Below are 15,125 nucleotides of genomic sequence, written 5' to 3'. Positions count from 1 at the left end.
TTATCCTGCTTAATTGTAAATTTTATAACGTATCAAACTAAAAAATATAAATAGCAGACATGACGTGAGCATTATACTTTGGAATAAAGTAAAGTTTATATTTAATGGTGCTTCGCATTTTAAAATGTATTTTAATTGCCGCATTAAAAAAAAAAAAAAAAAAAAAAAAAAAAAAAAAAAAAAAAAAAAAACTTTCATCTTATCTTTAAGAACATTGTACGATTATATAAACTATTCATTATGTGATAAAGCAATGTTTTTGCAGTTGAATCCCTGATCAGATCTTACATTAAATTAGAGATAATTCTGTAGCTAGGTCTGTAATTGTATGCATATCTAACTCCTATATCAGGTTTCGCTAGTGCAATTATTTAGTTTGAGCTTCATATGATAATGTGAACAAGTTGGACGGTTTTCTCAAAAGGAGTTCTTCTTTTTCAATTTATTGGAAAAAGGTGAGAAGGTTAAATGTAAACTTGTGAGTTATGATAATATTTTGATATTATGCAGGCCTGTGACGACATGGTACTTGCTCACATTAATTATAGCTTTATGTCTGATCTAACGTTGGCCTTAGTCTATATTGAAGGCTCGTAAATTGTTTTCAAAATTTGTATACTAATAGATTTTCGTTATTTAAAGGTAGTAGCAAAGCATAATAAGTTTTTTTTTCTCTATACTACTGTTGAATACAAATCTTTAGTCAATCATTTATCCGTGAGACTGAACCATGGGAAACTAGGGCGATAAAAAAAAAAGTAGATCTGAATTGAAAGTATGTCAATATTTATGAAACAAAATGAACCCTGTTCAGCAGATAAAGGTGAAAAGTAATGGGAAGGTTTTCATAATTTGGTCATGGTTTAGTCTCTTTAATATGTGCCTACAGTCAACAAATCATCAGCACAAGGAACCACTATTATGGTTCACTCTTGACCTTCTATGTAACCATTTCAATCAAAGTTATTAGGTTAACAGCTGGTTTGGTATAAAATCAGGACTTAAGCAGGGTTGTTTTCTATCCCCCTTTATATGGATCGTTTTGATGAACTTTGTCTTAAGGAGCCCTAGAAAGGCAATAAAAGGACACAGAATCAAATGGGGAGGAAAAATTTTCCTGGACTAAGATTATGCTGAGGATCTAAGCATCCTAGATGAAAATCTGAGCAAAATGAATGAACTCTTAGAGGTTTTGCGAGTTCAGGGTGCTAGAATAAGTTTGAAGTGTTAAGAAGACTAAGTCGCTAAGGCTAGGAATAAGTGGAAAAGGTGACGTTGGGTAACGAAAAGATTGGACTTAGATTATGCTGATGATTTAAGCGTCCTAGATGGAAGTGTGAGCAAAATGAATGAACTTTTAGAAGTTTTATAAGTTCAGGGTGCTAGAATAGGTTCGAAAATTATTGTTAAGAAGACTAAATCACTAAGGCTAGGAATAAGCGAAGATGAAAAGGTGACGTTGGGTAACGAAACGATTGATTAAGTGGTCAGCTTAATTTACCTTGGTAGTATTATTAGTAAAGACGGTGGGAGCAGTGAAGATGTCAAAAGTAGAATAGGCAAGGATCAGTGTGTTTTTTCACAGCTAAAAAAGTTTGGAAGGAGAGGAAAATAAGTCTGCAAACCAAGATAAGAATATTTGAAGCAACAGTAGTGATTACAGTAGTCAAATATGGTTTTGAAGCATGGGCGCTCTGAAAAGTGAATGAAGATTTGCTAGATGTTTTGCAGAGAAATTGCCTATGGGTTGTTGTGAGTACCCGGAAGGTTAGGTTATGTATTTAATATATGCTATGCTTACCCCCCCCTAATGTGCAAATATATAGCCCAAATTTGTTTCTAAACTATTATATATTCATCCTATTTCATTAGCATTAATCAAACTTGACTTCTTTCGCGTATAGCGCTGGTTTAGTTATAATGCACAAGTACCGAATAGCCTATGCTATTGGGAACCTGGGGTGAATCTATCAACCGCATGTATTTCAGGAAACTTCTAGAACGGCTGGTTTTTGTCAAATAGATGCTATGCAAACGAATATCTTGTAAAACCAATACTACTGTTAGTACTGGCAATTCACTGCATTACCAAGTCACTCTTGGGCTGACACCGCTGCGCACGCTCCTCCTCCACTCCAATATATCCAAAGCTTAACTCTTTATCCACTCCCATGAAGTTCCAGTTTCCTTTAAGTCCTTTCTTGTGACCTCTTTTCATCGTATGTGGGGACGACCTGCTTTTTGGTTGACCCCAAATGGTTAGGCAAAAATCACAGTCTTTGGAAATTTGTTATCGATTAACCGTAAAACGTGGTCAAGGCGCCATACTTGACCACTGTAGTTATTAGGACTTCCAGTGTTCTAATCTTAGTTAGAAAAATGCACATTTAGTGCCTGGCCATCTCAACAAGGTATATAGGGAGGAGGGGACCTTTGTACCGGTCTTCCAGGATACATTAGGTTATAATTTTGACGGTACTTACATGTCATCCCGATCACACTGAAGAAGTTAAGTTAGGTTAATCATAATGAAATACACCAGAACCTGGTTAAAATATAATACTTTATGTACAAAATTATGGAAACTACAACAAAGAATTATGGAAAGCAGGCCGCCCAGAACGCATTATAATAAATACTTAAGTTAACTTAACCAACTGTTTATAATAAATATTTATTTAAAAAATACCTGCATAGTTGTTAATTTCACTTAGGATAAGCTAATTATTTCAGAATGCAGACAGAGAAACCAGTTTTAAACAGATCAAACTTTTTGAGTGTAATCGAGATAACACATAAGTACCATTTTGACGATTTTTCTGTAGTTTCATAAAGTCTTCAAAGGAGTTTGGAGCCCCTCTTTCATGCAGGTGGTTTACCTCTTTGTTTGAACCACAGTTTATAGAATTATAATTATATAAACTGTGGTTTGAACTATATCGTAACCGTCACTTGATTTTCTGTTGAGGGATTTTCATTTTTAGCTCCTGCGAGAAGGATTAAATTTAAGAATTTATTCTATGCCCGGCGTAAAAAAGAGCGGCTTCAAGGTCTTTGATGTGTTTAAATATAAAAAGAAAATGTGGCTCTGTGTTGTGATTGGACCACAGAATTGTCACGGGTGAAAATTTTACTTTTTAGCCCTGATTGCACATGGGCAACAGATTGTGTAATCGGAGTCGGAGAGTGAATTGGACCGAATTCAAACCGGTTTTTTAACCTTTTTTTTTGCCATGCAGAAAATTGACATATGTTCATAAAATGTGTGCCAAGCAGCGAATATCTCCTGAAAATTCGGCTGAAACGTTATGGTTTTGCAGCCTCACTCCCCAAGAACAGTATTTCTTCTTTCTTTCCCCCTTGATAAAATGGGGACATCTGGTATCTATCCCATTAGCGTTTTCGACATGGTGGATTTCTTGGTCTCTATAACTTTTGTAAAGACAATGGCTTATAGTTCATCCGGGTGACGCAACATCACCAAAGCTAAGTATTTTACGAAACTGAATTGTTCAAATAAGTGGTAGGTAAGCGGGGGGGGTTGTTTTATCATACTTTCCCCCCCCCCCCCCTTTGATATGTCAATATTTTACGATTTCCCCTGTAATTTCTTGTATTTGCCATTTAATTCGCTTATTTGGATCCTCTCCTCAAATACTACATCCCCCAAATTTAGCTCCTGCGTATATGCCTGACATGTTAATATATAAAATTATGCTTGTGTTCGACTGATGCCGTCATAAATCCTTTTAGTCCAATCTACGTTTGCAATTTGAGCTCAAGCCTCGAAAAAAAAAATCGCGGTCAAATTACAAAAATTTAAAAAAAAATGAATTAGAAAGTGAAAACTTCGTTTCTGATATATTTCCAAATAACCAAATTATACCCTCTGTGCAAATCCCCTTTCAATTTCTCCACCTTTTCAAACCTGAACCACCCGTAACAGAAAAATTACTCTTCTAATAAGTTTAGAAAAAAGTCTTTTTACTAGAAGCTACTGGTTTCCTCTCCTCAACTAAGTGTTAATTATGCTGAACTTTTATCCTTTTCAGAGTTCAGAGTGTCACCCAACAAAAATATGGCAGCAAATAAAGAAGCAGAACTATCAGTCAATCGTGCCTATTGAAGAATTTACCCTTTCCAACCCCTCTTTGACCAATAGAGACATTTTTATGGCTACTGAAGTAAATCGGAATCGCATAAAGCCGCCGACTCGTTATACTGACGTACAACCCAATAGCTATAGAGCAAAATGTGAATCCTCTAAACTGCGATTGCCGGGTTTTGGCAGCAAAACTGCTAATAAATCTGAAACCTCGGGGCTTTACGATAATCGCGAGGAAAATGGTAATGTTCAATTACGTCAACCACAAAGAACTTTTGGTTTCAACAAAACAGTCTCAGTTAGTAAGTCACCTGATGTGAGATCCTCTTTGCCCGTGCCAGGTTCCAAACTTCCCACTATGAAGGGTTCTCAGGGAGCCTTGCCAGGGACTGGAGTCTCAAAAACATCCAGTGTTCCAGCCCTAGGAAAAAGTAAGAAAGAGTTTGAAAGAAATGAATATTCTCGTGGAAGTTATAGAAAGTTTGAAGAGTCACATTATTCTGAAATGATGATATCTAAAGAACCAGCTGTAAGAGTGCAACAGCCACCTGAGAGTCCTAAAAAAAAGTCCCTATTGTCTCGATTGAGCTTCAAGTCATCTTCTTTTCGGATAAAAAGTGGGATTTTCAAGAATGAACAACAAGCATCTGCTGTTCCAATACCAGCCACTAAAAAGGCTTCAACCCTTCCTCAAGGAAGTCGGACACCTGAGATCATTACAAGGAAGGCTCGCAGTCCGGTAAGGAAATTTACAGCGAAACGGTTTTCTTTTGTCGATTCTAAGAGCAAATGCTCAGACTCAAGAAGTTCGAGCTTTGAGATTATTAGCGACCTGAGCCCTGATGCAATGAATGCGGCCTTAAAACGGCCTCCTGTACGGCCACAAAATTCCCTCGAACCAAATACTCAGAAAGATTGTTATAAGCCTGATATTAACTGTAGTGAAATAAGTGGACCTTTTTTAGCTATGATAATTAGTGACGGTCAGTGTCGACTTGAGCAACTTGCCACCCAGAACAAGCCAATGGAAGATGTTATTTATGAGAACGAAACTGATTATATTCGTGAATCTGTTAGTAGTTCCTGTGGTACTCGGCAGGAACTTCAAGTTGAGACTCCTAGTGCTAAGAGTGACAGTGTAGAAATAAGACCTTATATAGAAACTGATATTGACTTTCATTCCTTGGGGACCGCTGATGTTTTTGCTACAGTGAATGACTATGAGTGTGCCCTTGAAGCAGTGGAGGTACTGTCCCCTGGAATAGATTGTAATCGTGATACCCCACCCATAGAGGAATGGAAATCATCAAAAGCGTATCAGCCTAGTCAAGGTTCGTCCGGGGTTGAAAGACAGTCTGAATCTGAGTCCAGCATTTCCCATTCTTCGAGAGAAAGAGATTTTCTTATAGATGATGAAATTATTGATCAGCCGTGCCTTCTTTTTGTTCAAAACAGAGGCAATATTTCATCTGCTACGAAGCATAAAGACCATAAACCTGGTAAGTACAAGTTAATATTTATAAAAAAAAAGCGTATATCCGGCTAAAATATAACCCGAGCCTGAAGAAGGCTAAAAAGAGAAGGAGATTAAGATGTCGACGACCTTGATAAATTTTCTCTGTGCAGTCGTTTTTTTCATTTCCATAAAAGATAAAAGATAATTATTGATTTCTATAAGTATAATCACACAATTAAAACATTATTATAACCATGGAAAAGCTTAAATTCTGCCAGTAACCGAAATATCCTTTTTCAGGAATTTTTGCATCTGTAGGCTATCAATTAGGAAATTCAATCAATTTGAAGCTTAAATTTCAATTCAATTGAGCGTTTGGAATACCCTGAATTTAAACTTCGATGATATTTGCTATTGTTTGAAACATTTACATAAGCCTATGTATTACATTATTTTGCTAGATTTTAACTTAGTAAGTGTTCTTATTTATTACAGTTTTCATTTCTCTGTATTTCTCTTATCGTGATAAGGGCTAATGTATTACACTGAGTACTGATAACAAAATTAAGCTTTTTTATGAAGAAATAAAATGTGTGGTTCAAATAGAACTTTTTGCGCAAAACTAGAAAATTTAATGTGTAGTCTCCTATCACATACTCTTCCTTAATAATTTTTTTAAGTTTAATTTTTCAGAAATTTGAAATCTTACATTTATTGAGAAATAAAGAATGTTGATTTAAGAGAGGTTTAATGGAAAATTTTGTGCCAAATTGAAAAATGAATTAATTTTTTTCCATGCGCCTTTGGGTTTTGCGCATTAGGTTTTTTGAAATTTTGACATCCAGAGTATAAGAAAGTGTAGCTATTCGGCTAAAACTGTAGCTATTCTCCTAAAACTGTAGCTATTCGGCTAAAACTGTAGCTATTCGTTCAAAACTGTTGCTATTCGGCTAAAACTGTAGCTATTGGAAAAAATCTGATTATATTTCTTATTTAGCAAAGAAAATGAACTGGAAATTTCGTTTTCAAGTTCTACATACAAATAATTATAGGGGCAAGGGGGCAGTGGCTCCCCAATAATTTTGGAGCAAAAATTATTAAGTAGCTTTAAAACTGTTAATCGTTTTAAGTTTCAACTTCTTTCTTTACTTTGAGCAGATAATTTTTTTTTTAATTAATGCACCCTCGATTTTAATATAAAAACGCAAAAAACAGGGGTCCATTACAAGACCGTATCCAGGGGGGCTTGGACCCCCCCCCCCCCTCGAATTTTTCGTCTGACTATTAAAAACGTAACAAAAATGGATATAAAATTTTTTTTTTTACGTTTTTGAGGTTTCTTTAGTGTACCTCCCCCCCCCAAAAAAAAAATACTTGCGCAAAACACCAACCGAAAAAAAATCTGAATACGGCCCTGGTTCATTACACTTCCTAATATGCTCCACATTAATATTTATACAAATATACGGCCTTCGAAACCTTATCATCAAGTAAATAGGTGAGCCAAGTTAATGAGAAAATAGCGAAAAGGTACTATAGGCCTACTATAGGTTACTATAGGCATGTTTCGCCACGTTTGCTCAGGTCAAATTTTTTCCCCTGATAGTTAAGGGTCTTTTTCTTCCTAAAATCTATCAGTTTAAGATTTTTTTGTTTCACAACTTTCAAAAATAGATATGAATAGGCTACGCCCTCTAAATCTGCAAATAGGACTGGAATGGAATCACTGAAAAACAAAAAGTTATTGAAAACAAGAAATTTTTTTCATTGACAGACATGAAAAAGATAACATCGAAAAAGAAATAAAACAGGGCTTTTTATAATAATATTCGTACTGTAGCTAGATAGGGCAAATCGATTTAGTTTAGTTATAGAAAGCTTAGGGGGGAAGGTCAGCTCCAGGAATTGTTTAATTGTTTTGATTTTTACTTCCAATATTTAAATCAAAACTCCAATAAAGCTCCAAATTCTCTTATTTGTAATTGAAATGCCTAATAAGCGCTGATAATGTCCTATTCCTTGCGTTTTGGATTCACATACTAGCCCATAAATGTAGAACTGCCTCTATGTACAATACCATGCTGACTTCTCGCTATTTTTGCACTGTTATTAGTCGCATTTCACGTTACGCCAGCGCTACTTGTGTGACATTTATCTCTGTATCAGCATTATGTACAAAATGTTTGCTGCAAGTAGGATAAAGCGAATCCAAACAATATATGTATGTTTTTCTCACAATTTAGAAATTTTATGTTCCCATCTAAGCGGTACCAAATCATACTCTTTATCTATTGTTATCAGTTTTAACATGCAGCACTAGGAGACAGAGCTTTGCATGGTCAAGGCAATTTTAGACATAAGAAAATATTCAGTAACCCCCCCCCCTTCCAGAAATGTTTACCCTCCGTACCCTGATTTACACAAAACAAAAATAGTGTAATTTGCTAGATTTTTTTTTTTTTTTTAAAAAAATATACAAAGAGGAAGGTAATTTTCAAACTCTAGGTGTCAATTTTTTTTCATCCGATTGGCAACCCTAGCAAGTTTTAATTAATGTTAAGTTTCAACCACAATGCTGCCAATAATTGTTCAGATTTTCTGGATATTCTTAATAAAAAAATGCTAAACGAGTAAGTTAATAATTCACGCATTTTTTTTCAAATACTTTAAATTAAAAATACTGTCGCTATTTCAAATGTAAGGAAATTTCCAGGGGGATTGTCCATGGAGGAGAGTTTTTGCAGGGGTGGGGGAAATTTGTCCGCTGAGCGTTTTCATTGGACAATATCCTTTTTTATTATTTTTTATTCTTAAAAAATGGAAACACAACCCAGGGACGTACGCAGGGGGGGCCTCTGGGCCCGCCCCCCCCCCCCCGAAATCTCACGATTTTTTTCATTTTCCCATAATTTTCTTATTTTTCTCACAGAATAATGGGTTTGAAGGATTGCCTCCCCCCCCGAAACAAATTACTGCGTACGTGCCTGACACAACCCAAGTGCACTTTTTGGGTGCCATGTGGTACTTTATGATTAATTTATTAAGTCAAATTTATCAAAAGTAATTAGATATAAAAATTAGTATTCAATAAGCCCAAAATTAGCTCTCTATGATGTATATGTGTCCGGACCAGCCTTTCCATTCCAAAAATGTCACCCAAATTGTGCTTTTAGTGTACCATGTGGCACTTTATGTCATATATATATATATATATATATATATATATATATATATATATATATATATATATATATATATATATATATATATATATATATATATATATATATATATATATATATATATATATATATATATATATATATAAACCGATAAGATATAGCACGAACGATAAGTCAGTATCAGAATATGGTCCTAGGATTGGGACAACAGGGCGGCTACATATTCTGTAAAATATTAATTCAGAATAATTTTGTCCGTAGGCTCAGTGATGTAAGAGTTAGTCCAAATTGAATTATTATTACCCCTAGGACTGAGACTCTGACACCCGTGTGAACGGGAAGTTTTTGCCAAGTCGTAGTCGTAGTTGCGATTGCGACTACGACTAAGCCCTGGGTGAATGGTCACTAAGATAGCCAAACTTACAGTCCCTTAAAAAGTTCCGTGAAAACCAGCTTTGTCCAACTCTCAACTTTAATGTGTTATATAACGTTATTAAAAAATTTAATTAGTATCAGTTTTATTTGGTCATATCAGGCTAATAAAACCAAGAAAGGACAGAGCTTTTTAGTTTCTTTCTTTGGCTCAGAACCAACTTTAAAAAAGCAATGGAAAGTGAAACAAGAAGAAAAAGATATTGAAAAGGAAAGGGATTTGATTCCCATTTACGTCTTCTTATAGTAACACAATAACAGAAAGTGAAGACAATCTTAACAGTGAAAGCAGGTCAACTTTGACCCTCTTGATCCCCCAATAAAAATGCTGGAGGTAGACCCGTAGCTCTAGATTCTGATTAGAATGTAATAAATTAGAAACTTCTGTTTTGTTTCAAAAACTTTTGCTGCACAAAGTAATGATTTTTAACCATATGCCAATTACCTGAAGTCTGAAGTTTGTTGCCCGCCTGTCGAATAGGCTTAACTGTGTTCCAATAATCACAAAACCTAAACAAAGATATGTTGGGAGGAGAAATAGCATAAAATGCTTTATGAATGGTAAATATTTTTCGTCTACTCTATTCACATAATCTGCATTCTAATAAAGGAAAGCCTTTACATGAATTTTTGTCAGTGATGTCAGCGGCTCAGTGGGCCATAAGTGGACCAAGAGCAATTATGATGGCCAAGAGCCAGAGCAATGATGGGCAAGAGCCAGAACAATGATGGACAAGAGCTAGTGGACAAAGAGCAATTAAATTAATATTTCCTGAGTATTAGGATACTCATAAAAATTAATGGAAATTAAATGCAGCTCTTAACAGGAACGTACGCTGGAGAAGGCCAGAAATCTTAATATTTCCCGAGTTTCTAAGCACTTTCGGTTCAAACTGTCAAATAGTGTTGTTTTTTATCATTGAACCCCCCCCCCCTCCCCCCGAAAAAAAAGGATTGGCCAAGCTTTATGAACATGGTCAGTCATTTAATTTTTTTTTTAAATATATTCTGGAAATCTTACATCTAAATTTTCTTTTCAGCTTTACGAATTAGTTCAAACAAAAGAAATTTTGACTTAAAAATGATTTTTTGTTCAACCAATTATCAAAGTCATTACAACCACATTTATTTCAGACATCGATAATTGTCTAACCAAAGATGGGATGCAATAAAATATGGGCAGACTTATTTTAAACGAAACTGCATTCTACCCATTAATGATTTTCATAAATATTTGCCATTAGTGTCATATACAGATGCTTCACCTCGTATAGGCTACTCTGAATGTTGTTTTATTAATTTCGTGCTGAAGAGCCACGCTAGGTAGCTGTTAATATTTAGTTCAGAATTTGGGTTTTACTTAAGGATCTTAATAGATATAATCTCTGATTGATAATAATAATTATATTAAATCTAAAAGGATATTTGATGTTTGAACCTTCGAAATATTGTGCTTTTTTCTTTTTGAAACGAAATTTTAAAATGTAGATACATATTAAGGAAATCTCCCATCAGGAAATTGAGTTTGACATCCCTTTTATGCTTTAATAATTGAGTGTCCAAATAATTGTTAAAAGAACATCCTGGGAAGTGATGTGCCATTGACCTAGTTTTCAAAAATATACTTCGCCAAAACTATGTTGTCACATTTTGTTATGAACATACTAGGGAAAAGCCTGATTAAAATTAAAATGTGAATGTGTGGGAAATATAGGTATTCTTATATTTAATCTCTGCAATTGCTATTTGAACTTAATTTTTTTTTATGACTTATTGACCATGTCAATTCTCCTCACATGTCAATCTCTAGATAAACATAAATTATTAAAATTATATGTTACATGTTACATGTTCAATTGTGTTAAATATATGTCCTCCAAATTATGTATTCATGTTCCCTGAATTCCAAGTCAGAAGACATAAACTTATTAATTTTTAATAACTGCTTCATTTAGAGAGTTTTTTCCATAATGTGTTTTTCATGCCACCTGAACGTGTCCACCCTTTTATTTGAAGAAAAAAAGGTGAGCCCTCGTGTTACTGTATGATAGGAAGATTAGGTGATATAGTTCCTGCTGAATTATCAGAAAAGGAGTGAAGAATTTGGTACTTGGGAAAAAAGGTACTGTCGTGATTATCTAGTGAAAGTGTGAGAAATATAGGATCATGTTCTGTGGTCCTAAATATAAGCTCTACAACTTATTTATTCATTTTTCACGAATTTTAAGTCACGAAATGTGAACTTAAATGCATTAAATTTTGTCTAAAAGTATACGTATTGAGCAGAATGTATAATATAAGTATGCAATTCGTGCTTTAAATTGGTCTTTTTATGACAGTCTGCAGTGCAGTAGTTACTAAATAATGTTTGCTTTCATAGCTGCCTAAGTAAAGAACGATGTGGGCACAATGTGTTTTTTTTTTTTTTTTCTTTCTCCACCCGGGCACTTCGTATCGAAGGAATTGTCGTAGAAACTTCGAAAAGAGCTCATTCGATTGGAAATTGGAGTGGCTAGTGCCCTTTTTAATAATCGAAAGTGATTTGAGGGCAACTAACCCCCCCCCCCGTCCATCATTCCCCAAACACATCCAATCAAAATTTTGAGATAGCGATTTTGTTCAGCGTAGTTGATTTCCAGATCGAAAATATGTTTTAGAGGAGGACACTCCCCCACAACCTTTGGGGCAAGGGTTTTAAGTTATGCCATGAGGGCATATAAGAACGATGTTGGCACAATGTACTATTTATAATTTTTTTCCTTTAGAGCAGGGCACTTCATATGGAATGGTTTGTCGTAAAAACTTCAAAAGGGGCTCATTCGATTGCAAATGGAGAGTTCTAGTGTCCTTTTTAATAGTCGAAAGTGATTGGAGGGCAACTAGCCCCCCCCCCCACGCCCATCATTTCCCCAAACACATCCACTCAAAATTTTGAAATAGCCATTTTGTTCAGCATAGTTGATTTCCAGATAGCAAATTAGTTTTTGAGGAGAACAATTCATTACAACACTCGGGGAAAGGGTTTTAAGTTATGTCTTGGGGGCATATATGAACAAAGTAGGTACAATGTTCTATTTATTATTTTTTTCTTTTTAGAGCTGGGAACTTTATTTAGACGGGGTTGTCATAGAAACTTCAAAAAGCGTCAACTCTAGTCGAAATTTTAAGTTAGAGCGCCCTTTTTAGTAGCCGAAAGTTATTAGAGGGCCACTAGCCCCCCCCCCACGCCACTCATTCCCCCAGAAACAACCAATCACAATTTTTTGATAGCCATTTTGTTCAGCGTAGTTGATTTCCAGATAGAAAATATGTTTTGAGGAGGAAACTCCCCCACAACCCTCAGGGCAAGGGCTTTAAGTTATGCCCTGGGGGCATATAAGGTTTTTAAAGAAGGTGCTGTCGTAGAAACTTCAAAAAACCTCATTCGATTGAAAATTCAAAGGGCTAGTGCCCTTTTATTATAGTTGAAAGTGATTGGAGGGAAATTAACCCCCCCCCCCCCCCCCACGCCCATCATTCCCCAAAACACACCCAATACAAATTTTGAGATAGCCATTTTGTTCAGAGTAGTTGATTTCCAGATAGAAAATATATTTTTGAGGAGGACACTCCCCCACAAACCTCAGGGCAAGGATTATAAGTTATGCCCTGGGGGCATATTAGGTTTTTATTGAAATCTTTATGGTAGAAACTTGAAAAAGGGCTCATTTGATTTGAAATTCAAAGGGATAGTGTCCTTTTTAATAGTTGAAAGTGATTGGAGAGCAACTAACCCCCTCTCCCGCCAACAATTTTCCCAAACACATCCACTAAAAAATGTGAGGTGTCTATTTTGTTTAACGCAGTTCAAAGTTTTGGAAATTTTGTTTTTGAGGGTGAAAACCTATTTTTCCCACAGCCCTCAGAGCAAGGGTTGTAAGTCAGCCCTGGGGCTTATAAAATTTTTATTGAAAGCGTTGTCGTAGAAACTTCAAAAGAGCTCGTTCAATTGGAAATTGAAAGGGCTAGTGCCTTTTTTAATAGTTAAAAGTGATTGGATAGCGACTAGCGCCGCTCTCACGTCCACCATTTTCCAAAACACATCCAGTCAAAATTTTGAGATATCCATTTGGTTCGACGTAGTTGAACGTTCTAGAAATTAGGTCTTTTAGGATGATAACCCCATCAGAGCCCTCAGTGCAAGGGTTGTAAGTTATGCCCTGGGGGCATATAAGGTTTATATAGAAAATTGTATAAATCACAGGCAGCACGACCGCGCTGCCTAAGTAAAGAACGGGGACACTCGAGAATGAGACAAGAAACGGGGACTAAGTAAAGAGGAGGATACTCGCCCACAACCCTCTGGGCACGGGTTTTAAGTTATGCCCTGTGGGCATATAAGAACGATGCTGGCACAATTTATAATTTATAATTTTTTTCCTTTAGAGCAGGGCACTTCGTATCGAAGAAGTTGTCGTAGAAACTTCAAAAAGCGCTCATTTAATTGGAAATTGGAGTGGCTTAAGCCCTTTTTAATAGTCGAAAGTGATTGGAAGGCGACTAACACCCCTCTCACGCCCACCATTTCCCCAAACACATCCAATCAAAATTTCGAGATAGCCATGATGTTTAACGTAGTTGAAAGTTCTGGAAATTCGGTCTTAGAAAATGACAACCACCCTAACAGACCTTAGGGTAAGGGTTGTAATTTATGCCCTGGGGCCATATACGGTGTTTATAGAAAGTGTTGTCGTTTCCAAAGGGCTTATTCGATTGGATATCGAAAGGGCTAGTGCCCTTTTTAATAGTCGAAAGTGATTGGAAGGCTTGACGGTTTTATAGTAAAGATCGAAGTGGGTATAATGTTTTATTTTTTGTTGTTGTTTAGATCAGGGCACTTCGTATCGAAGGAGTTGTCGTGGGAACTTCGAAAAGGGCTCATTCGATTGAAAATAGAAAAGGCTGATGCCCTTTTTAATAGTCGAAAGTGATTTGAGGGCAACTAATCCCCCTTCCACTCCCATCCTCCCACGCCAACCAATACATTTATGCTCTTAAAAATTAAACAAATCAAAAAATCGTAAGTGTATACAAGCTATCAAAGAAAGTTAACAGGTTTTTTTGTGAATGGTATCAAGCTTTCTATGTCAGGAGGTATAAAACTAAACTAAACACCGCTATTTGTGCCAAGATTTTTAAAAGGGTGTATGATGTTAAAAATTGCTGAAATTATTTATTCATCATATATATAGCAGGCCAAACTATAAAGTCTTAAAAAACGAAAAGATTTAAAGTATTATTTTCTTTTTCCCTGAAAAGACTATGTCAATATAAAACGAACAGAAATTAATTTAAAAAACTTTTTCCACAAAATAAGTTTTTCAAACAAAAGTAAAGAACTCCATTAAACAAAAAATGAGCAAAAATAAAATCAAATAATCTACCAAGCGTGAAACTACCACAAATCAGCATCGATAAATAAATGAAACCCAAAACGAACAGAAATTACAATAATTAACCGAGTCAAACTCAAAACGGGCAGAAATTAACATAAGTTGGGCGCAAACCCCTATGCCTTCCCCAGGCCAGAACAAAATTTGCACTTTACTGAAAAAATACAAATGAATGTGCATTATAAGTTTAATATACATATACTGATATTTAGTAATCAAAATGTTAATATTATTTGATTTATTAAAGTTATAATAGTGAAAACATTTATATTTTTTCAGTAAATTGCAAATTGTGTTCTGGCCTTGGGAAGGCATAGGGGTTTTGCGCCCAACTTATGTTAACGAACTGAGAACGATGATGGCACAATGTACTATTTCTTATTTTTTCCGTTAGAGCAGGGCACTTCATATGGAAGGGGTCGTCGTAGAAACTTCAAAAGGGGCTCATTCGACTGAAAATTGAGAGTTCTAGTGCCCTTTTAATAGGCGAAAGTGATTGGAGCTCAACTAGCCCACCA

General features: G+C 35.5%; 1 protein-coding gene across 6 annotated transcripts in view; it reads left to right on the top strand.

Moving 5' to 3' along the window:
- Positions 1 to 15,125, top strand: part of LOC148952356 (uncharacterized) — a 140,915-nt gene that overhangs the window by 42,236 nt on the left and 83,554 nt on the right. For 5 of the 6 annotated variants that reach the window (XM_089089829.1, XM_089089828.1, XM_089089830.1 and 2 more), the window contains exon 2: positions 4,053 to 5,604. In XM_089089829.1, the coding sequence (XP_088945955.1) occupies positions 4,053 to 5,604 (1,552 nt within the window). Of the gene's footprint in view, positions 1 to 329; positions 456 to 4,052; positions 5,605 to 15,125 lie in introns of those variants that run through there. The other variant, XM_089089832.1, reaches the window with a different exon arrangement.

The sequence above is a fragment of the Artemia sp. Qi Xiang Cuo genome, chromosome 5, assembly GCF_049724085.1.
Source record: "Artemia sp. Qi Xiang Cuo chromosome 5, ASM4972408v1, whole genome shotgun sequence".
Classification (NCBI taxonomy): domain Eukaryota; kingdom Metazoa; phylum Arthropoda; class Branchiopoda; order Anostraca; family Artemiidae; genus Artemia; species Artemia sp. Qi Xiang Cuo.
The sequence above is the reverse complement of the archived record's forward strand: the minus strand, read 5'-3'. Positions and strand labels throughout refer to the sequence as shown.